Raw genomic sequence first — 22,621 nt, forward strand, 5'->3', positions numbered from 1 at the left:
AGGAGTGAAGTCTAAGAGCCCGAGACTAGATGGTCAAGGGCCAGATAAGCATCCCTAGAGCAGATGAAGTGATGCGGCAGTCCACCCCCTTCTTTCTTTCGGGCCATTCTTGCCTTAGCCTAACTTTTGACAGCCTGGGGACTGCGTTCCTGGGCTGCAAGAGATTTGGATCTGACTCTTTCACTGGGCAAATCTTAGCCAGCAGGGCAGTTCTGCCGGCAGATTTATTCTGGTAGGAGATTTCTGAGGTTAGCTGAAAAGGTTTATATTTAATCTAATCCCTTCAACCAATGGTCTTTGTGTGTCCTAATAATTTAAAAGGGATTAAAAGGTGCTTTTAAATACATATATAATTGGCCTGTGTTAACTCATGCTTTATATAAAGCATTTGGTTTGTTTAAATCTTAAATCATGCTTGATAGATAGATAGATAGATAGATAGATAGATAGATAGATAGATAGATAGATAGATAGATAGATAGATAGATAGATAGATAGATAGATAGATAGATAGATAGATAGATAGATATTTAAAAGCATCTTATAAAAGATATAAAAAAGCATGAGTTAACACAGGCCAGTTGTTTGGTGCATAAGAGTCTTGAAGTACAATTAACGATAAAACAGTACTTATAATTCTTTGAAAATTAAAATAGTGTAATGCAAATAGCAAATGACTGAATTTTGTTTCCTTTCACAGTTCAAGCGATTTTTTTTCAACTGATTTTACATATTTTTGGAAGTGCGGCATTGGGATTTTTAAGTTCGAAAATAATAACTTACTTGTTCACCACCGTTTTCGATGATGAGATCCCTAGAGCAATTTTGAGTCTGTCAGTGGCATACACAAGTTTCATCTTGGGTAAGCCGACCATGTTAATTCCTACCAAATGCAATGACTAAAGCTTAACTTTTAAAAGAGACGTGTCTGAGGATGAATCGAACTGCAGTAGTGATAATAATCTTTGGTCCTTTCTTCTGTCTCCAGCTGAATGCTTTGGGATGTCTGGCGTTATTGCTGTTTGTGCATTAGGTCTTTGCCTGGATGCGGTAAACTTTAGTCCAGGAATGGATGTGCTCCTTGATAAGTAAGTAGTATATTTGCTATATTTCTACTTGAATAGTTTTGAATAGTTTTGTAAATACTTGCCCTTGCACATGTCATTTAAGGAACTTAAATGCAAAGAATTTGAAGTGGTTGCTGAGGCTGAAAGCTATTTTCAGTACATTGTGATATAGATTATCAGTTTATAGAATTTCAATTATAAATCAAACTCTTATAAAGTAAAAGATGCATAGTACTGAAGCACTAAAGGTAAAGATAAAGATTCCCCTGGACAATTTTTCTCCAGTCGTGTTCGACTCTAGGGGGCGGTGCTCATCCCCATTTCCAAGCCATAGAGCCAGCGTTTGTCCGAAGACAATCTTTCCGTGGTCACATGGCCAGTGCGACTTAGACACAGAACGCTGTTACCTTCTCACCGAAGTGGTCCCTATTTATCTACTCGCATTTGCATGCTTTCGAACCGCTAGGTTGGCGGGAGCTGGGACAAGCGACGGGAGCTCACTCCGTCACGTGGATTCGATCTTACGACTGCTTGGTCTTCTGGCCCTGCAGCACAGGCTTCTGCGGTTTAGCCCGCAGCGCCACCACGTCCCACTGAAGCACTAAAAGCCTTTAAATAGCATTAAGCGGTCACTAGAAACACTGAATACTATTGTTCCATTTTGTAAAAGTAAGAAGGACACTTACAACTTGATATAGTTGTAATTGAATAGTTTATTAGAGGCACAGAAGAAAAAGATGTTATCAGATAATTTGCCAATCTCGCGGCGTGAAAGGGGGCGATCTGTGGTCAGTGCCTGAGACTGCTTTAGCTCTGCAGTGCCTTTGGGCGCCCCAGACTGCAGGGAAGCCTTTCAGATTTAAACAAACCACATGCTTCTCGATTGCCACTGGCAGGACTACGATAGCTGGCAGGGATCTGGCAGAATTGGTTTTATTCTGAAAGGCTTCCCCTCCCCAGCCTGAGGGTCTCAAACGGTTCCCGAGGACAAAAGGGAGCCCCAGGGAGCCTCTTAATACAAAAGGAGTGAGATAAGGAGGCTTCCAGTTCCGAATCCAGATTAGGGTGGCACAAAGTTCTGCTAACAGAGCATGAATTTCTGCTAACAGGATTTTGCCCTATGTGTTGTTCCTTCCTTCCTTCCTTCCTTCCTTCCTTCCTTCCTTCCTTCCTTCCTTCCTTCCTTCCTTCCTTCCTTCCTTCCTTCCTTCCTTCCTTCCTTCCTACCTACCTACCTACCTACCTACCTACCTACCTACCTACCTACCTACCTACCTACCTACCTACCTACCTACCTACCTACCTAATCTCCAAATGCCAAATTGTCACTTGAGATGCCCAGTTGCTATAAAAGACAGTAGAATGTTCACCAAATAGTGAATCCACAACTGAACCAGTGGGGCAGGAATGTAAGAACGAACATTCACAGTTCATTGAGTCCAGCCCTGACTGAAATAACTGGATATGTGCAGCTAAACATAAATGGAGAGTACGTACAAAACATAGAGGTTATACCCCAACACTAAAAGCATTATATTTTTGGAAAGAGGTGGGGCACATGATATAAACTCAGATGAAACCTCCTGATGAGAATTTTATATAATATAAATTTATATAATATTAATTTATATTCCTGAAGGTGATGAGTTACACTGTATATTTGAATTATGATTTTATTTGTCATTTATGTTTTTGTTATATATTGTTATATTAAGAAAAAGGAAAAGGAAAAGAAAAAAAAACATAAATGAAGAAGAACCTGGATGAAATCCACTCAAGTACAGATTAGAGACCATAAATACTAGTTACCTCTAGTTTTGAAGGCAATGTGCCTCTGAATATCAGGGTTGGGTTTGTTTTATTAAATGGGGATGGTCTACCTCTTCAATTTGTTCAAAATATAATCCCAATTGCATCATTGAACAACCTTTACTAATAGAAATCTTTGCAGCAGATGGGCAAGAGGTGGAAGATGCTCTAGATATGTTAATGTTTCATGTGATAAGTAATTACTGTATAACACTTCCCCAAGTGTCATGATTTAACATGTGCTTTTTCTTAAACAGATTATTGTCATTCTTGACCTTTGTGGCACAGTTTTTGGTTTTTTTAATAATGGGAATTGTGATTGGACAGAAGACCTATCCTTCTATCGATGTCCACACTTTCTTTTATACAGTAACGGTCTACCTTTCACTTATTCTTATACGGTAAGAATTGTTTTTCTTTTTGTCTTGTTTCATATTGCCCACCTATTCACTACTCCTTAGCTAAACACTCTTAGATTCCAGTCCTATGCATGTTTACTTAGGACTAAACCCCACTGAACACAACAGGATTCACATTTGAGTAGGTCCAGTATATCTAGCATCACACTTATTTTTTTTTTTTTAGATTTTCAATCTCCTTGAAACAGTCACTCCTTTTAATGTGAGTGAAGCTTTCTTGGGTGATCCACATGCTGAGAACCAGAGAGATTAGAGCAGGGCACCTTCAGAAGATTCGGGAGCCATTTTGGCTTTCTCCAAAATCTCAATACTGCTCTTCACATAATTTGGCTCCCTCCATCCTGGGGGGAGATCAGCTCCAGGCTCACCTGGATGAAACAGATGCCCTGGATCCATTTCAGTCGGGCTTCAGGCCGCGCCACGGTACTGAGACGGCATTGGTCGCCCTGTATGATGACCTGTTGAGGGAGGCCGACAGGGGCAAAATCTCTCTGCTGGTCCTCCTCAACATCTCAGCGGCCTTCGATACCGTCGACCACGGTATCCTCCTGGGGAGTCTCTCCAAGTTGGGAATAGGCGGCCTGGCTCTGGCCTGGCTGCGTTCCTTCTTGGGGGACCATCCCCAGAGAGTACAGCTTGGGGAGAGCATCTCAGCCCCGTGGAGTCTCAACTGTGGGGTTCCACAGGGGTCGATTATCTCCCCAATGCTGTTTAACATCTATATGAGGCCGCTGGGCGGGGTCATTAGGGGATGTGGGGCTTCGTGTCATCAATATGCCGATGACACCCAGCTGTACATCTCTTTTTCACCAATTGCAGGTGATGCTGTCCTTTCCCTTCAGCGCTGCCTGGGGGCCGTACTGCAATGGATGCAGGAGAATGGGCTGAGGCTGAACCCGGACAAGACGGAAGTTCTGAGGGTGGGTGCCCCCGTGGTAGGTGGCTTGGGTGACTCTCTCATGTTTGGGGGGGGCCACCCTGGCCGCGAAGAGTGGAGTCCGCAGCCTGGGCATATATTTGGACCCGACGCTCACCATGGAGACCCAGGTGGCATCGGTAGTCTGCACCGCATTTTTCCATCTTTGGTGGATTGCCCGGCTGCAACCCTATCTCGACACGGGGGTGCTCACTACCTTGGTGCATGCGCTCATAATCTCAAGATTAGATCACTGTAATGCGCTCTACGTGGCGCTGCCTTTGAGGCTGACACGGAAACTTCAGATGGTGCAGAATGCGGCAGCCAGGCTCCTTACAGGAGTGAGGAAATCCCAACACATCTCTCCTATTCTGGCCAAGCTGCACTGGCTGCCCATCCGACTTCAAAGTGTTAATGCTTACATACAAGGCCCTAAACGGTTTAGGACCTCGATATTTGGTGGAACGCCTGCTCCCACCTAGATCTACCCGGATCACCCGCATGAGCCAGGAGGTGAGGCTGGGGAGCCTGACGCCGAGGGAGGCCCGGAAGGAGCGAACACGAAATCGGGCCTTCTCGGCGGTGGCTCCTCATCTCTGGAACAACTTTCCTCCAGCGATTCATGCAGCCCCTACGCTGGGCACATTTAAGAACCAGCTAAAAACATGGTTATATGTTCAGGCCTTCCCTCCTGTCAACACTTAATTTCCTTTCCTCTTTCTATCGATTTGTTTTATTATATGCGGTGTTGTTTACTTGTAATAATTTTAATGCTTTATTGTATATTTTTTATGGAAGCCGCTCAGAGTGGTCAATCTGATCAGATGAGCGGGATATAAATCAAATTAACAACAACAACAACAACAGCAACAACAACAGCAACAACAACACCAACAACAATAATAATAATAATATGCACTGGGTTCAAATCTATCTGGTGGTCTATGTTCTCTCGCAGATCTCCTTGGTATTACCCTCTCTTCCTCATGAGTTTCCCTTTCCTCTGAAACAGAAGGGATTTCAACAGGTTCTCTCTCGTTCTTAATCTCTTTTTCTGGCTGGAAATTTTCATCTTCAGCATTTTCCTTATTCTCTTGTATGTCTGGCATGTGGATGATAGGTTCAGGTGGCAAACTAATCTTATCCCAGTAAGCATGCTCATTAAAAGATGCACTGCTACTTATTATTACTTTGTTTTTATTAGGTAAACCAAATCTAAATGCTTTCTTATTCTGTTGGTATCCTAATAAATACATTAGTCTAGCCTTCCTGTCACCTTTCTTTCTATTTTCTTTAGGGATATGCACCCATGCTGGTGATCCAAATACATGCAAGAATTTTAAATTTAGCTTTCTCCCAGTCCAGATTGTGTAGAGAATGTTGTTTATTCCAGTATGTCAAAGTATATTTAAATAAAATTTTGCGCAAAGAACAGCTTTTTCCAAAAATTTATCAGATAATTTACTACCTTTTATCGTTGCCTCAGGCATAATTTGTAGAGTTTGGCCTCTCCTTTCAATAAAGGCATTTTGGCTTGGGGTATATGGTGCTGTCTTTCTGCGTATAATACCATGTTTATTCAGAATTGACTGGAACTTTGCATGAGTAAATTCTGTTCTATTGTCAGTCTGAATTTGTTTAACTTTCCTGTTTTTATTTCAACAAATCTCAACCATTTTTCAAATTCTATATGGGTTGACCTCATATATTTCGTTAAATAACAGAAACCAAACCTAGATTTCTGGTCCTATATAGATAGAATGTATTTTGCTCCTCATAAGGATGCTTGTTTTGGACCAATTAAATCCATAGATACTAGATCTAAAATATTCTCTACTTGTATATTACTGTATTTATTAGTTGGAGTACATTTACTTTTGGCTATTTGACAAGCTTGGCAATTTATATACTTGTCACTTAGTTTTAAATGTACACCAATTGAATTTTCTATTGTTTTACACAATGTTTTGTACTTAACATTGTCAGCGATCAGCTCCCCTAGAGGATGCTTGACCGGTCGGACAGAGAGTAATTAGAAGAGTAATTAGAGTAATTAGGCTGAGTCGAGTCCTGGTAACTTCAGCCAAAGGCTGCCCCAACACTTCTGCCTACAAGTCTGCCCTAAAAATATACTTCTGCAACCTTAGAAAACTCCAAAAAAGAAAGACACATAAGCTTTATAGTCAGTAGACATACTTAGCTCAGTCTGGGTGGGACTCAGTAGCAAAATGTGGCCCTATAATTCTCCCTTAGGGTAATGCTAAGGCAGCTCCACTGTTCAAGAGACCAATTGATTTTTATAATTAATAATTTATTAAGAAAAATATAGAAATTCACAAAAGAAAGTCAGTTTAATGCATAAGCCAGCATGTTATCATTTTCAAGGAATGATACAAAGTATAAGTGAAGCAATAATTCTCTTTAAATACAAAAACACTAAAAATCCTAGAAAAATCACTAAAAAGCTCTATTAGGGTGGGCAAAAAGGCTTAAAGCCCCCCGTTTTCTACCTAATCCCCTACATCTCTATCAGTCTGTTACCTGCACTGCACAGCAGGCAACAAGACCTAGCAAACTGTAGTCCAACAAGCTCCAAAAATGAGAAATCAGGAAAAAGGCTTTTGTCCACAGTAAGAGTTCCTTTTTCAAGCTTAGCTGGAAACCCCCTGTAACGGCCTCCTTCTACCTCACAAAGGGGGGTTGTTACGTCACTCTACTTCACTCTTCTTTTCCACTGCCACCAACTATTCCCTCAAATAAGTAGCTTCAGGCCAAAATAGGATTCAAATTAAAAACTCAAGTTTATTGGGTACAAATAAAAGGAATGGTAAATCACTTATAATTAAATAATAAATTCAATCACTATAATAAAGGCACTAGCATACACAGACTCTCACAATATATCACAGATCTCCTAACTCCTCTCTAAACCCTATCCAAGCCCTATCCAAGCCCTATCAGTCCCTATCTAAAATCTCTCACACACCTTCACTCCCATTTATATAACAGCTCCACCCCTTATGTCCCACCCTCCGTCACACCATTGGTAGATGACTCACAGCTTTAGCAGTGACGGACAGGTGAGGTCATAGCTGTATGGAACACCCCCCTCCTTCTCCGTCTCTCACGCTTTCATCCAATCACAGCATGAAGTCAGGTAAACAGACCCTCCTTCTCTTCTCTCTTCTCTTCTCATGGGAAACAGGTGTTGCTTTCCTAGATCCGTCTGCACACCGCCATAACAAATGACCAGTCTTCTTATCTAGGAATGTCCTCCTCAGGCCTACAAGAGAACATTCCCACATCCCTCTGCAAAAACACGCTGTCAGCATGCAGAAATCATTTATACAGAGAACCAATATGGAATCCATTTTACATTGTTCACTACTACATATCCCATTCAGAAATTACATTCTAGCTTCAATAATCTAAACCATGACTTAGCCTTAAATGCCATAAGTGAATACAATCCTTATGGGGACATACATTTTCATAAACATTATTTACATTCACATTGCTTAACCTGTATACATTGTTTCTTATGTAACAAGTTAGCATTTGATTATTTTCTCCTTTAATTACACATTTGTTCTTATAAAATGTGCTTGTAAAATCTTCTTTTGCTAATGAGCTGACTGATATTAAATTATGCTTTAGCTTAGGTACACATATCACATTAATTGGTTGTATTAGACATGGTAGTTTCACTTTACCTTTACCCATTATTTTGGCACTCACAGCATCGGCCAAAAATACCTGTTGGTTAAATACAGCTTGGAAATCGTAGATCAGCTTCTTATTTTTGCACATATTAGCTGTGGCACCCGAGTCAATAATCCATTCCTCATTGTGGTCTTTAGAGTTGTAAATAGTCTCTGTTAGATGTGATTCGTTGTCTTGTCGTGGCTGTTTTCTTTCTCCTTTTTAGATTTGCAATTTCTTATATAGTGTTGTCTGGAACCACAGGCAAAACATCACCTAATTGCAGCTGTGACCTCCCCTCCCCCCCCCCCCAAGTTCACTCGGATTGTTTCTTTGTAATTTATGCTGATTAGAGGGTTTAGTGTCACGGAGTTGCATATTATCTTTCCTTTTCTGTTCCTCCTCCAAAAGCCTACTAGTAACATTCAAAATAGTCAGTTCCGCTTGAGGATAGAACCTCTAAATTGGACACAAATTGGTCATATGTGTGGTCCAATGAAGAGAGAATTATGAAAGCTTCTTGTAGCTCTGTAAATACTATATTCTTTTCTCTTAAATCCATGAGCATTGTTTTCCATTTGCTCTAAATGTTGTAACATGCTCTCACCAGTTTGTAATCTGGTACAGAATAATTTCCTTGCTAGCTGTATTTGACTCCCAATGCTGACTCTTACAAAGAGTCCCCTTAGATCCTCCCACACCTGCTTCGCTGAAGTTAGTCCTCTAAGATGGATTAGGAGACAGTCTTCTAGAGTCAAGCCGATTATTGCAAGTGCTTTGCTATTCTGTAGCTTTTTTCTTTCATTTAACACAGCTGGTGGATTTTCAACTATGTCCCATAATGACTCTTTTTGGAGAAGTAGCTGGACTTTCTGCAGCCATGTGGAGTAATTCTCCCCATTCAGCTTCTTTATAGTCAGTCCTGACATCATCATATCACTGGGCATTTTACAGACTGTATTTTAAAGCTGTTTTTACTTACTGCTGCAGCTTCTGCTCATTTTGGCTCACTCCCTCTGGATTCTCACAGGTCAGCATTTACCTTGGCTGCGTATTCCTGGGCCCATAACCAGTGACAGAGTTGTAGCAGGTGCCAGGTGACACTAACAAGTAGAATTTCCAGATTGAAGAAGTCACCAAGCAAAGATACAGTATTGATAGCAGAAATTATATTAAATCAACTTTGTTGCAGAATATATACATACAGCTTTGTCCTTCTTCAGTCCAATGGTCATTCACAGCAATATCAACAGAGTTTAGGCATTAATCAGTTCAGAGTCCTTGTAAATCAGTCCAGCAGTCAGAGTCTTCTCCAAGTTCTCTCCACGACGTCACATCAACACACGACCACCATAATGTGTGCTGAGGCTGCTGGCTTTATTCTTGGCTCAGCCAACTCTTGGTTTCCCTTCACAGCTGATACAAGTATCTTGTATCATCCCAGCTGTATAAATCGTTACCTTTAAATTCATTCTTAGCATGGATCCTGACAAATACTTACAGCATTTTTGCTCTTTACAACTGCTTTATACAAAACTGAATTAACAATTCCTTTCATTTTTATATCAAACCTGTCAGAATACATCAATAATGATTTAGTAACAGGTTCCTTTATCTATTTTTTTTGTACAAATGTAAAATGTCATATATGTTTTGGTGTGGGCTTTTGGATTAAAGAATTTAAAGAATCAAATATCTTGAATGGACTATACCTCCTCAAATGTATGATTTTTAAATAGTTTTAAATAGTCTAGTGCAGAAAAGGGAAAGCACAGTTTTAAGCTGCAAATTCTTTCTTGCTATTGAAATAATGGGGAGTTTTTTTAACTGACCTACTGAAAGTGTTATTATTTATTTATTAATTTATTAATTTATTAATTTATTAATTTATTTACTTACTTACTTACTTACTTACTTACTTACTTACTTACTTACTTACTTACTTACTTACTTACTTACATACATAAATAGATACATAGGTACTCCATCTTTCCACTAAGAGCATTCAGTAGCTTACAAACTTCTTAGGAGAATAAAAGATTTAAAAAAAACAAATATTTCACTGAATTGTTCTTCAGCAGCTATCATATTTCTAGAAAGAAGGTATTTCCTCCCATTGCAAGTAGAAGTGTGGCTTCCTTGACTTGTGGACCATGGGAAGGGTTAGTGGACTATTGCAAGGACCTTGTTTTGTTCATTTGGACTGGGTCACCACAAACCTCCTAATTAGTAAAGCACTGTAAAAGACAGCATATTGAAAAATCAATCGAAGTGATCTTGGATAAAATGGAAGAGCATTAAAATTAGCAAAACCTCTCAGCTAATGCACTTAATTAAAGTAATAAGTTTCTTCTTGAAATACAAGGAAGTGGAATCTGAGACTTCCAGCAATCCATCTCTAGAGGCCTTTCTCCAGGTCATTCTGCTATATTCAGACGTATCACCACAAGCCAAGGGGAAAAAAGAGGATTGATAAATGCCATGACTTATTATATGAAAGCTGATATAATATGGATCTCTTGTCTAACGAATACATTTGGTAGTCATTTGCTTAATTTTTTTTAACAAATGCAATATAAATACATCCTCATTAATTATTATTCTTTCTCTTTTTTTATTCAGTGGATTAGTTATGTGCATACTGACTCCTTTCTTGAGCCATTTCGGCTATGGGTTTAACTGGCGCTGGGGAGCTGTCCTTGTCTGGAGTGGCGTCAGAGGCACTCCCACTTTTAACACAGTTCTGGCATTTAGTCGAACCCCAAGTGTAAGGGCAGAAGACCTTGAGATTAAGACTACGGTAAACTTAAATACTTTGGAAATTACTTTATATACGTACGTCTATATGGTGCATTCTATATGTCTTGTGATGGAGGGATTGCAGGGAGTGATTACTGGAGATGGGAAACAAGTAGACCCTCCTGGAGACATCTTGCAAAAGTTCAGCTCCAAGTGACCTGTACTTTTCTCACCAACGGATGGTAAGATCCTGCAGGCATCTGCCACCGAGAACTGGGCTGTTCTTTGTGGGCAGAGTAGTGTTGCGCAGAGGATTTACCTTTGCATAGACATTGGCAGAATACAATTGTGCTTTGTGTTCTTGATGAGAAAATGTCCACACTGGTAATCCTTACATCTGGTCCACTTTATTTTGTCCTTATTTCTAGAGTGCCAGTTCTGTTAACTCACCACTTAGATCTTGTTCCCGCAAAAGCACCTCATTTACTGCTCATCAGTGGCCTCACGAGAAAAATTGTGTCCTTCCACCAAGACCCTAGAAGGATGAGTTTTGGAAGAGCATTGAGCTTTGGTTAAAAACCTCTAGGTGCACAGCAGAAGTGCAGGGAGTCACGGTGCAGAAGTCTCCTCAGAGGAGACCCCCCCCTTATTGTCTCCACCAGTGGCTCTTTCAGTCTCAGTAACTCACCCTGAGACACTGACAAGAGGAAGAATCACCAGCCGACGGTACAAAAAAGGGACCGTTTAGAGCAACAGGCCTCAACAGACTCACAGCCGGCTTCCAGCAGACATCTGCAGACTACATTCGCAGGGCACTAAGGGTGCACGAAGTACCAGCAGAGTAAAAAGGCTGCTAAGCGGAGAGGGGAGGCTCCCTTTGAAATCAGAGGCGGGTCTCTGCTCGATGGATTGACAGTGGCCCTAGACCAGGAAGGTCCCTCCCAGGCAAACTTAATGAAAGGCAGCATGCAAGGTTGAAATATCTCTGGGGCTGGATAATCTGTGGGTCCTGGTTAAGGTTCCCTCTAATTTTCTGCTGTTCCCCTGTGAGGCCCCCTCCCCTACTTGCAGGGAATTTTGGCCGCAACCGGAAGCCAATGGGTAGCAACACTGGCTCGGCTGTGCGGTCCCAATGCAGCCCCGCGTGGCCTCCCAGCTTAGAGGGAACGTTGGCCCTGGTTTTTCACAAGAAATGGTGTAAGAGGTATTTAAGGGTGAGATTAATTGTCTGCTGCCCAGGCCTCAGATCCATTGGTATAGTAAATATTGAAGTTAATGTCTTCCCCCTTGGGAATGTTCGTAAGGAGATTCCATATGTGCAGTTTCCCGTTTTGATCTATATTTATCTATTAGTTCAACTTTTATATCACCCTATCAGTGCTGACACTTTCTAGGCGGTTCACAATGCATCAAAACATAATTGCAGTCCTCAGAGAAGTTTAACCGGTTTTCAGCCACCACAAGAGCCTCTTGAAAGCCGAGACACTAAAAAAAATACTTTGCTTTAGAACTTGGACAGCTTGCAATAACGGGCCAGGTCCTGCGGGTGCTGTTCTGCTTCTACTGGATCTCAGGGTGCTGGAAATCATCCATTTCAAGGAATTCCAAGCTTCCTGTCTGCCTGTTTCAGCTTTGGAGACTCCCTAGGACTGCTTTTGCCCTGGGGAAGCTTCTGGGAGGATGGGAAAGGGCATTGCAGAACTTCAGTGCTCACCGTTGAGCCTTTTAATGTATGCCTTCAATTTTACTGACCTTTACTTTTTTGATACACACTTAAGGGCAATGTAAATTCAAATATGTCCCTTGACTGCTGTGACACAGAAATCATCTTCATTTTATATAGGTACTTTGCTGCCATTGACATTATTATTTTAAGTTAAAGGGAGTTAGAAATTGTCTTGCTGTTTTGGTGAAAATAGCTTTAATCTCTCAAAGGTAACTAGATAATTTTTGTAAGTGAAGTTACTGGGGAGTAAGTGCTAGTGAGCACACTGGGACTGAATCAATATGCTTAGGATCATTGGATCAGAAAATGGCCTGATACGGGGAGGGGAATTAACAAAATATTGTAGCATTTTTAAAAAGTATTGAAAGCAAGGACAAGCAGATTCAAGAACAGTCTTTACCCAAGTGCAGTATTGAGTTTAAATGCAGGGCCATAGGTTTTTGGTGGAATTTTAATTGCTGAGAGAAAACGGGGTATCTATATTTGGATGGTGAAAGTTGTGTATATTTTCACTTTTTTTTGTAGTGTTGTCCAGTTTTACCTTGGGGAAGAGCACCTCATTTCGTTGCACCCACTTGTGGGCGCAACGACAAATAAATTTCTTATGTCTTATGTCTTATTTGTTCTCTGCTAATTGCACGCATTTTTATATTTCAGATATTTTTCTATTCTGTATCATCATCTTTGCTAACCTTGATAATTAATTCTACCACTGTGAAAAAGCTGGTTATCGCATTAGGTAAAATGTTTAATATATTCATTGTTTCTTTTGGAAGAATAATATATTTGTTGATCCTCTGATATTGTTTACAGAACAATTAAATAGTTATGGTCAGTTAAAAATTAGTTCTTGAATGATGAAATGTGCTTTTTCAATTAAAGTTGCCTGTTCTGCCCAGAATATACATTTGTCAACCCCTTTTCTTATCTCAGATACGTTATTTGTCAGAGGCCACCTATTCATATGCTTTATTCTGTCCGTCTTTTGTGCTTGTTTCACCGTCTAACCTTCAGTACTTAGACAGATATCCCATTTACTCATTCCTGGATTGTCTGGGACATACTTTTGAGTGAGCAGATGGGGTTGTCCTGGTTGTCCCATATTATTGCCATAAGGATGATGATGATGTAAATTATTGTTTCATGCTAAATGTGTGTAATTTAATTAAGTTAATTCAGGCTCTAACTCTAGTAGGAAAATAAACCTGTTTTTTTTTCATTGCTGTGTAAAATGCTGTGCAGAGATGGTGTGATAATGGGGTGGATTCTGGTTCTGAAAATCTGTCAGCATCTCTTAGCTCCTCCATTTTCTCTAGTTTGTTTCTGTCCCTTTTCCAAATGGGTTGTAACATTTATTTCACACATTGAAACGTGTGTGATTTTTTGTGTGTGCCTACTGTGAGTGGGTTCAAGTTCGGGCAATCTCCATCCTCCATTTCCCCCCCCTGAAAAAAAACTGGCAACGAATCTTTCTGACAAACAGTCTTTTTATTTTCTAGCATTGGAGAAATGTGAACCGTAAACTCTGTAGGACCACATTTTGTTTTATATAACTGTCCTTTAACTCGGGTGGGATGAAAGAATTCACCAGCAGGGGGGGGGGGTCACTCCAAAGCGCTCTCCATCATCTCTATCAGTAGTTTTTCTCCTTGGCAGGGACATCGGGTGCCACAACAGGGGTGTCGAGCCCACTGTTTATTTTAGAAGCAATGTTACTATAAAACTATATTTTAACTCTCTCTCTCTCTCTCTCTCTCTCTCTCTCTCTGAGTGTGTGTGTGTGTGAGTTGGTGGCTAAGGCCTCGGTTCCACTGACAATAAAAACCATGTTGTATGAGGTTCTGATGAAAAATAACCACTACACAAATCTAACCATACACACAACGTACGTGCAGTTATTCTGCTCCCCTGCCAGAGGTCAGTTTGTTATGGGGAGATTTGGAATCATTTCCACCCGTGTAAACACTGCTGCTGCTTTTTTAAAAATCCCTTCTATCTGATATAGCGCTATACCAGAGAGCAGGAATTCAAAGAAATAAAACGAGAGCACTCCTGCATGTCTCACTCCTTGCCCACTCTTCAATCGCCTGTCCCCCCAACCCTTAATCCATGTTTCCTCTTTCCCTTCTCCCCCTTCTCCCTCTTGTCCATTCCCCCACCACCACCACCACCATCTGATTGCTCATCACCCATAACTAACTTTGTTTTGTCAGGCCATGTGCGCAGTGATGGCGGGAGCCTCCTTCCGCCTGGAGGATTCCCTGCGTAGCTTCCCCCAAGCAGCCGGAGGGCTGGCCATCAGCTGATGGGTGCTGCGCCCAGAAGCCGCCAGAAGCAAGGGACCCAAATCCCCCGGCTGTGATTGCGGGCGGGGGCCTCCTCCGAGCTGGGGGATTCAGTTCTGCTGCTTCTCCAGTTCCCCGATCAGCTGAGGGCCAACCCTGCCCATCAAAACACAAACAGCCTTTCAGAATCGTTTAGCTGTCCCGCGAGTTTTCAATCCCTGTCATTTGCAGCACTGCATACAGAGATGCAGATGAATTGTGTAGATGCGCCCTAAGAGTACACAGGCCTGTTTCACGGACAGAACGGCCTGTGTGAAAAGAACTTCAAGGGGCGCATCTCCCTGCCTCCTTGCACTTCCCTCCGTGTGTCCTCAAAACCTCCTCCCCTGGATGGCTGATCTCTCTGCACCAGGTGTCTGCAGGGCGGAAGGGAGTCCAGAGGGAGGAGGAGGAGGAAGAGGAGGAGGAGGAAGACCTCTTGTGCTATCAAGAGCCATTCCGTTCTACAGGGCAAGTCTAGACAAATGTATTAAACTACAGCTCAGGTTTTTATGGTTTTATTATTTTAAAAATCATTCTTGAAGATTTAAAATAAAATTTGGCTTGAATAATAAAAACTATCTCTCATAATTTTAATGTCTAATTCAGATATAATTATCTATCTGAATTAATATACAATTAATATATAATTCAGATAAAACTGACAGAACTATATTAATTCCCCTGTTTAAAATTCACCTACCTGACCGTTAGATCTGAAATTACATTTGTAACTTGCCCACTGGGTGACTCTGCTGAGCCTAAGCTATTATGTTCATCCGAAATAAAGTAGTCATAAGAAAATATAGCAAATAGTCTTGTTTTCCGTCTGTCTCACTTCGTTTGTTTAGTCGTTTAGTCGTGTCCAACTCTTCATGACCCCACGGACCAGAGCACGCCGGGCCGTCCTATCTTCCACTGCCTCCCGGAGTTGGGTCAAATTCATGTTGGTCACTTCGATGACCCTGTCCATCCATTTATTTACAATATTTTTTAGCCGCACCATTGCCAGTGGCAATGTTCTGTCATCCTCTGTCATCCCCCTTCTCCTCTTGCCTTCACACTTTCCCAACATCAGGATCTTTTCCAGGGAGTCTTCTCACCTCATGTGATGGCAAATGTATTGGAGCCTCAGCTTCAGGATCTGTCCTTCCAGTGAGCGCTCAGGGTTGATTTCCTTCAAAATTGATAGATTTGTTCTCTTTGCAGTCCAGGGGACTCTCAAGAGCCTCCTCCAGCACCACAATTCAAAGGCATCAATTCTTTGGCGGTCAGCCTTCTTTATGGTCCAGCTCTCACTTCCATACATCACAACAGGAAAAACCATAGCTTTGACTATTTGGACTTTTGTTGGCAATGTGATGTCTCTGCTTTTTAAGATGCTGTCAAGGTTTGTCATCGTTGTTTAATTTCGTGGCTGCTATCACCATTTGCAGTGATCATGGTGCCCAAGAAAGTAAAATCTGTCACTGCCTCCATATCTTCCCCTTCTATTTGCTAGGAGGTGGTGGGAAGAGTGGCCATGATCTTAGATTTTCAGACCATTTTTTGTGCTCTCCTTTTTCACCCTCATTAAGAGGTTCTTTAATTCCTCCTCACTTTCTAGCATCAGAGTGGTATCATCTGCATATCTGGGGTTGTTGATATTTCTTCCGGCAATCTTAATTCCAGTTTGGGATTCCTCCAGTCAGGCCTTTCGTATTATATATTTTGCATGTTTTTGTTGGCCATGCTTTCTAAGGCCCACTTGACTTCACTCTCCAGGATGTCTGGCTCAAGGTCAGCAACCACCCTATCTGGGTTGTCCAGGACATCCAAATCTTTCAGGTATAATTCTTCTGTGTATTCTTCCCACCTCTTCTTCATGTCTTGTGCTTCTGTGAGGTCCCTACCATTCTTGTCCTTTATCATGTCCATCTTTGCACAAAATGTTCCTTTAATATATCCAGTTTTCTTGAACAGATCTCTGGTTTTTCCCTTTCTATTCTTTTCCTCTATTTCTTTGCACTGTTCATTTAAGAACGCCCTCTTGTCTCTCCATGCTATTCTTTTTAAGTCTGTGTCCTGTTTTCTGTAACTTTCCCTATCTCCTTTGCATTTTGTTTCCCTTCCATTCTCTGCTATTTTTAAGGCTTCGTTGGACAGCCATTTTGCTTCCTTGCATTTCCTTTTCTTTGTGGTGGTTTTTATTGCTGCCTTCTGTACAGTGTTTCGAGCTTCCATCCATAGTTCTTCAGGCACTCTGTCCACCAAATTGAGTTCCTTAAATCTGTTCTTCACTTCCACTGTGTATTCGTAAGGGATTTGGTTCTGATCCATCTTTGGCTGCAGGGAATATAATCAGTCTAATTTGGGTATTGCCCCTCTGGTGATTTCTATCTGTAGAGTCACCTCTTGTGTTGTTGGAAAAGTGTGTCTGTGATGAACAGCTAGTTCTCTTGACAAAACTCTATGAGCCTTTGCCCTGCTTCGTTTTGAACTCCAAGGCCAAACTTCCCTGTTGTTCCTTTTATCTCTCGACTCCCTACTTTAGCATTCCAATCCCCTAGAATGAGAAGGACATCTTTCTTTGGTATCAGTTCTATAAGGTGTTGTAGGCCTTCATAGAATCGGTCAATTTCAGCCTTTTCAGCATTGATCATTGGTGCATAAACTTGGATTATTGTGATGTTGAAAGTTCTGCCTTGGATTCGTATTGAAATCATTCTATCATTTTTGAGATTGTATCCCAAGACAGCTTTTCCCACTCTTTTGTTGACTATAAGGGCTACTCCATTCCTTCTACGGGATTCTTGCCCACAATAGTAGATATGATAATCATCTGAATTGAATTCTCCCATTCCCGTCCATTTTCGTTCACTAACACCCAGGATGTCAATGTTTATTCTTGCTATCTCCTGCTTGACCACCTCCAGCTTCCCAAGGTTCACAGATCTTACATTCCAGGTTCCTATGCAGTATTTCTCTTTGCAGCATCAGACTTTCCTTTCACTTCCAGGCACGTCCACAGCTGAGCATCCTTTCAGCTTTGGCACAACCACTTCATTAGCTCTGGAGCTACTTGAACTTGTCCTCCGCTCTTCCTCAGTAGCATGTTGGACGCCTTTTGACCTGAGGGTCCCATCTTCCAGCGTCATGTCTTTTAGCTTTTTTGTTTCTGTTCATGGGGTTTTCTTGGCAAAGATACTGGAGTGGCTTGCCAGTTCCTACTCCAGGTGGATCCCGTTTAGTCAGAACTCTCCACTGTGACCTGCCCGTCTTGGGTGTCCCTGAACGGCATAGCCCATAGCTTCTCTGAGTTACCCAAGCCCCTTCACCACGACAAGGCAGCAATCCGTGAAGGGGTTGTCTCACTTACTCTGGGACAACTTTTGAAGATTTTCTGCTTTGTGAGAGATGTTCTGTCAACCATGGCAAATAGAATTTGTATGAATATTCACAGAGAGTATTTTGCTGGCCACTTCCTTAGATGTAGTCATTACACTTGTGAAAGTGGGTGAAGTCCACAAACATTTTGCATGCGTAGAAATCTATAGGACTAGAGGAGAAAATGTGTGAGAGAAAACCACATGTGTTGCCTGCAGAAAACGGCCTTCTGTTTGATACAGAACAAAAACAGGCTTGCTGGAGTAAGCTGGGCTTAACTTGAGTGCTGATATTTTGTAAGCTGCGCTTGGACTTTTTAGGATAAATCTCTTCAAATAGCTCTGATTTCTCCCTTAAAAACATACTAGTTGCGTAAATCTGCTAGAAAGGGGAAAACATGTCTGTCGTTGTGATGCTCTTCTGTACAGGAAGAGAAAGAGAGTATATGAGGCAGGTGAAGTTTCCGTTTGATTTAGTTTCTTGAATAAGTACTGTTTTGCCTAGGAAGGTGAAACTGCACGACTCCCATAGTTTAAGACTGTTTATATTTAACCCTTCAAATAAAAATGCCCAGAGTAGTTCTTGTAGGTATTTGCTGTTTCCTTACACTTCTTACAGTGAATAATTCATTATTTTTCTGTTTTTATAGGACTCTGTAATGTTAGTTTTCCAAAGCGCATGGCAAGGCATAATGTTTTTCAACATTTCAAACAATTGCTGGCCACTGCCTTTGCAATGTTGAAGTTCGATAGATTCTTAGCTGATGCAAACTGGGCACTGGCTGAAAAAACTATAACAGACGAAGATCTTGATAAAGTAAGTCTTTTTACGTTAATGCGAAAGAAATATGTTTGTCTATTTATTTACAGTATTTATATCCCACCTTTCTCCCATGGAGGACTTAACAAGACTTGCAACACGATTTAAAAATCAGATAAAGCTCAAACCCACAATAAAGTTCAATAAAAGATGATTAAATAAATGATTATATCAGAACAAACACAGGATTAAAGAAATAAAGGAGCTATTGAAAAAAAATGCCAAAAAGGAGTATAACACCTACCATTGGGGGGAAAAAAAGGACCTACTCACTATCCTCTACAATCAGTCATTGGCCAAAGGCATGCGTAAAAATAAACGTTTCTCTGCCAGCAGAAGGGCTGGAGGGACCCTTTGTCCCCCTTCGGAAGGTCATGGAGGCCTTTATAGGATACAAAGGGCAGTCGGATTTATGTCCAGAAACGAACATGTGACCAGTGAAGCTTTTACGGTGAAGAACTGAATGCAGCCCCGTGTAGAGTGTTTTAAAGGAACGCAAATGGGATATAACGAATGCATGTGTCAGACCGTGTGGCCACTTTCCAGAAAATCTCAGGGACTGGGAATTGGTCAGGGGCAGTGGTCAGATATCAGAGAAACTGTGATGGAGATATACGCGAGTAGTGGACATTTGACCTGCTACTGCAAGAGGCACTCAGCGGTTCATGCAGAGAAGCATCAAAACACAACTACAAGGTCACGATGCCCTCTCCTCTGTTTCTGGCGGTTCCCAGGTCCATTTCTTTCCCAGCTGGACCTCCCTTGCCCCACCAACCGGCCTACTGCCTGCCTTGAGCGCTATCCCTTAAAGGCATTCCTTGAGCTCTGCCCCTTCTTCGGATACAACAGTCCTTTTGCAGGAGACTCCACGGCTCTAATTCCCATGTTATTTGGTTCCAATGATTTGTAGCGCATTTTACAATAACCTTTGCATTTGTCTCCAGTAAGTGATGGTAGCCCTGGAACAAAGTCAGCATGACGTCTGAGATCTAGCTAATTAAAGTTATGTACCGTCAAGTCAGAAGTGACTTGTAGTTACCATTTATTTATTTATTTATTTATTTATTTATTTATTTATTTATTTATTTATTTATCTATCTATCTATCTATCTATCTATCTATCTATCTATCTATCTATCTATCTATCTATCTATCTATCTATCTATCTATCTATCTATCTATCTATCTATCTATCTATCTATCTATCTATCTATCTATTTATTTATTTATTTATTTATTTATGCCCCGCCTATCTGGCCCATGAAATTAATCCATATTGGAATGGTGGCCACAACTCGAAATTTCTGTAAGTCAAAGCAAAATTTCCCATAGGAATGCACTGAAAACCATTTAATCCGTTCCGGCTGTTTTTCGTTCTTATCTAGAGGCACCATTCTTACGTCGATGCATTAGTGCCCACAGGAATTAATGCAAAGCCGGTTAATTGGTCCTCTATCACTAGGGGGAGAATTTTTCTTCTTTTGACCTAAGATGGACTTTAGTCAAAAAAAGGGCAGGAAAGGAGGGAGGGTGGAGGGAACTCCATCTAAACAGAACATCCTTAAAAACCAGCACCTTTTAAAGAAAACCAAGCACCTTTTCGTTTAAAAAAAGGGCAGGAGAACACCTTTTAAACAGAACACCTTCAAAAAAAGACACAGAATCCAGCAAGCATTATTCCAGCACAGAACTCTTCATCACAAAAAGAGAGCATAGAGGGTGAGAGAGATAAGACAATGGATGGGGGGGGGAGAACCTCGAGTCCACAGAAAACTCCATTTTAATCTCCATTTTAAAGCCTGCCTGCCTGCCTGCATCAACGACCAGCAACCATTATTACAGCAAACAGATCCCCAAAGAAAAAAAAGACGTTGAAGCCACTTTTTACACTCACACATTTTAAATCAACCGAGAGGTTACAGTACACAAACCCTAGGGGCCACAGAATGCAAAAATAAATACATAAACTTTACATTTTAAAATTATACAGTCTAATTTTCACATTTAATTTTAATTTAATATTGCAGTCTACTTTTCACATTTTATATCCACACTGCAAGACCCATCAGGGCACAGAAACATAACCCTTCCACCTAGCCCTAGCCCTCCACCAAGCTGCAAAAACCCCTGTACAGCACAGTAAATAATGTACAGTGTTTGTATTCACCCAGAACAGGCAGTCTCTCTGTTTTAAAAAAGGCAACAATCTAAAAATCAAGATTGTAAAAAAGCCAAAAAAAAAAACAACAGTCTGTATAGTACAGTATCAGGCAGTCTGAAGACTCTCTCCCTATCCACTCTCTGACTGCTGGGACGAGCGAGGTAGCAGAGAAACAGCCTCTCCGCTGGCCAACGGTTAACAGAAAGTTCAAATTTCACACTTTCCCCACCTCATTTTTTTGTTCTTATCTTGAAGCTCCGTTAGCAAGTAGAAGCAAAATTTTGCAAACGGAGCTGTTCGTAAGTTGGACTGTTCATCGGTAGGGACGCTTGTAAGTAGAGGTTCTACTGTGTAGTTTATTTGTTCTCAATAGACTCACTGATGAACACACTGCTCGGCTTCTATCTATTTCATGCGATTTCTTGCTTCTCAGTGACAGGTAGAGTAGGACCCTCGGATCAGCTGGACCAATACCTGTGGTTTCATTTAACCACGGGTGACTGGTCAATTCTCACGGCCCTGTAGCTCCATTCCTTGGGTCCAGGGGCCATGTTTTCAGAATGCCAGGACGAGGTGGGAAGCAAGGAAGAACTTCCGCTCATCCGGGCAGGGGACGGGATCGTCCTTCTTCCTTCCCTCTCACTCAGGCTCTCCTGGGTGTGGGTTGGGTCAGACCTTCAGACCTTAATTAGCTCTTCTCGAGTTCACAGAACCAGGAACAAAACCAGTAAGCACCAAAATATAGTTGAATTAGGGTGGCACCAGCTAACTATAATTTTAATGCCAAGATCATTGATTTGATGTTGAGACTTCTAGTGAAAGTGATTTTACTTTCTTGTTTTTCCTCTCTGCAGTTAGATTCAGAAGAATTCAATCAACGGATGAAAAAAGGCACCCAAAGGATCACATTGGGGAGCCACGGACCGCCAGCAGCCAGTAAGGCCAAGGGAGCTAGACGCCAACGTTTGAGAACCGTTCCAAACATATTTATTCCATCCCACAAGGAGAGTCCAAAAATGCAGGATGCTGCTTTGTTGCATATAAATGACTGAGTAGAATGTCTCTTTTTTAACAGAAAGACTTTGCAGAAGAGTTAAGAACTCTAAATTGTTTCTTGAAGAATAAATAATTAGCTTTGCATCAGCTTCTGACAAGACTGTGTGTGTGTGTGTGTGTGTGTGTGTGTGTGTGTGTGTGTGTGTGTTGGATAGGCTTTAGTCTGTGCAATTCAGAAAGTGAGAGGGCTTCTGCCTGTGGGCCCTGCCCCACTCCATCCTTGGCCCAGTGGAGGAAGGGATGGCTGCACGGCCAGTGACTTTTGTTCTGCCCAGAGGGCTCAAGGGATGAACGTGATGCTGAGGGAGGGAAGAGAGATCGAGAGAAAGAGAGTGGGAGAGAGAAGGAGAGAGTCGTGACATCAGAGTGGGGCAGATGAAGAGACTGGGTGATGAGGAGAGAAGGATAAGAGGCTAACTCCCTCATCCGATCTGGGTGCAGTATCCTGCGTTGATGGGAGGACGGGCTGTTTGTCCACTCACCAGATGGACGGCTAGTGCGTTTCAGGATTGAGCTG

General features: G+C 41.5%; 1 protein-coding gene across 3 annotated transcripts in view; it reads left to right on the plus strand.

The window, feature by feature from the left end:
• LOC144584842 (solute carrier family 9 member C1-like) overlaps window positions 1–22,186 on the plus strand; it is a 34,420-nt gene extending 12,234 nt beyond the window's left edge. The window contains exons 6-12 of one of the 3 annotated variants that reach the window (XM_078381978.1): window positions 701–862; window positions 989–1,088; window positions 3,134–3,277; window positions 10,536–10,713; window positions 13,036–13,117; window positions 18,718–18,884; window positions 21,903–22,186. In XM_078381978.1, the coding sequence (XP_078238104.1) occupies window positions 701–862; window positions 989–1,088; window positions 3,134–3,277; window positions 10,536–10,713; window positions 13,036–13,117; window positions 18,718–18,884; window positions 21,903–22,100 (1,031 nt within the window). In that variant the 3' untranslated portion in view covers window positions 22,101–22,186. Of the gene's footprint in view, window positions 1–700; window positions 863–988; window positions 1,089–3,133; window positions 3,278–10,535; window positions 10,714–13,035; window positions 13,118–14,041; window positions 14,296–18,717; window positions 18,885–21,902 lie in introns of those variants that run through there. The other 2 variants (XM_078381979.1, XR_013539319.1) reach the window with 2 other exon arrangements.
• The last annotated feature ends 435 nt before the right edge of the window (window positions 22,187–22,621 follow it).

This window comes from Pogona vitticeps, chromosome 15 (assembly GCF_051106095.1).
Source record: "Pogona vitticeps strain Pit_001003342236 chromosome 15, PviZW2.1, whole genome shotgun sequence".
Classification (NCBI taxonomy): Eukaryota; Metazoa; Chordata; class Lepidosauria; order Squamata; family Agamidae; genus Pogona; species Pogona vitticeps.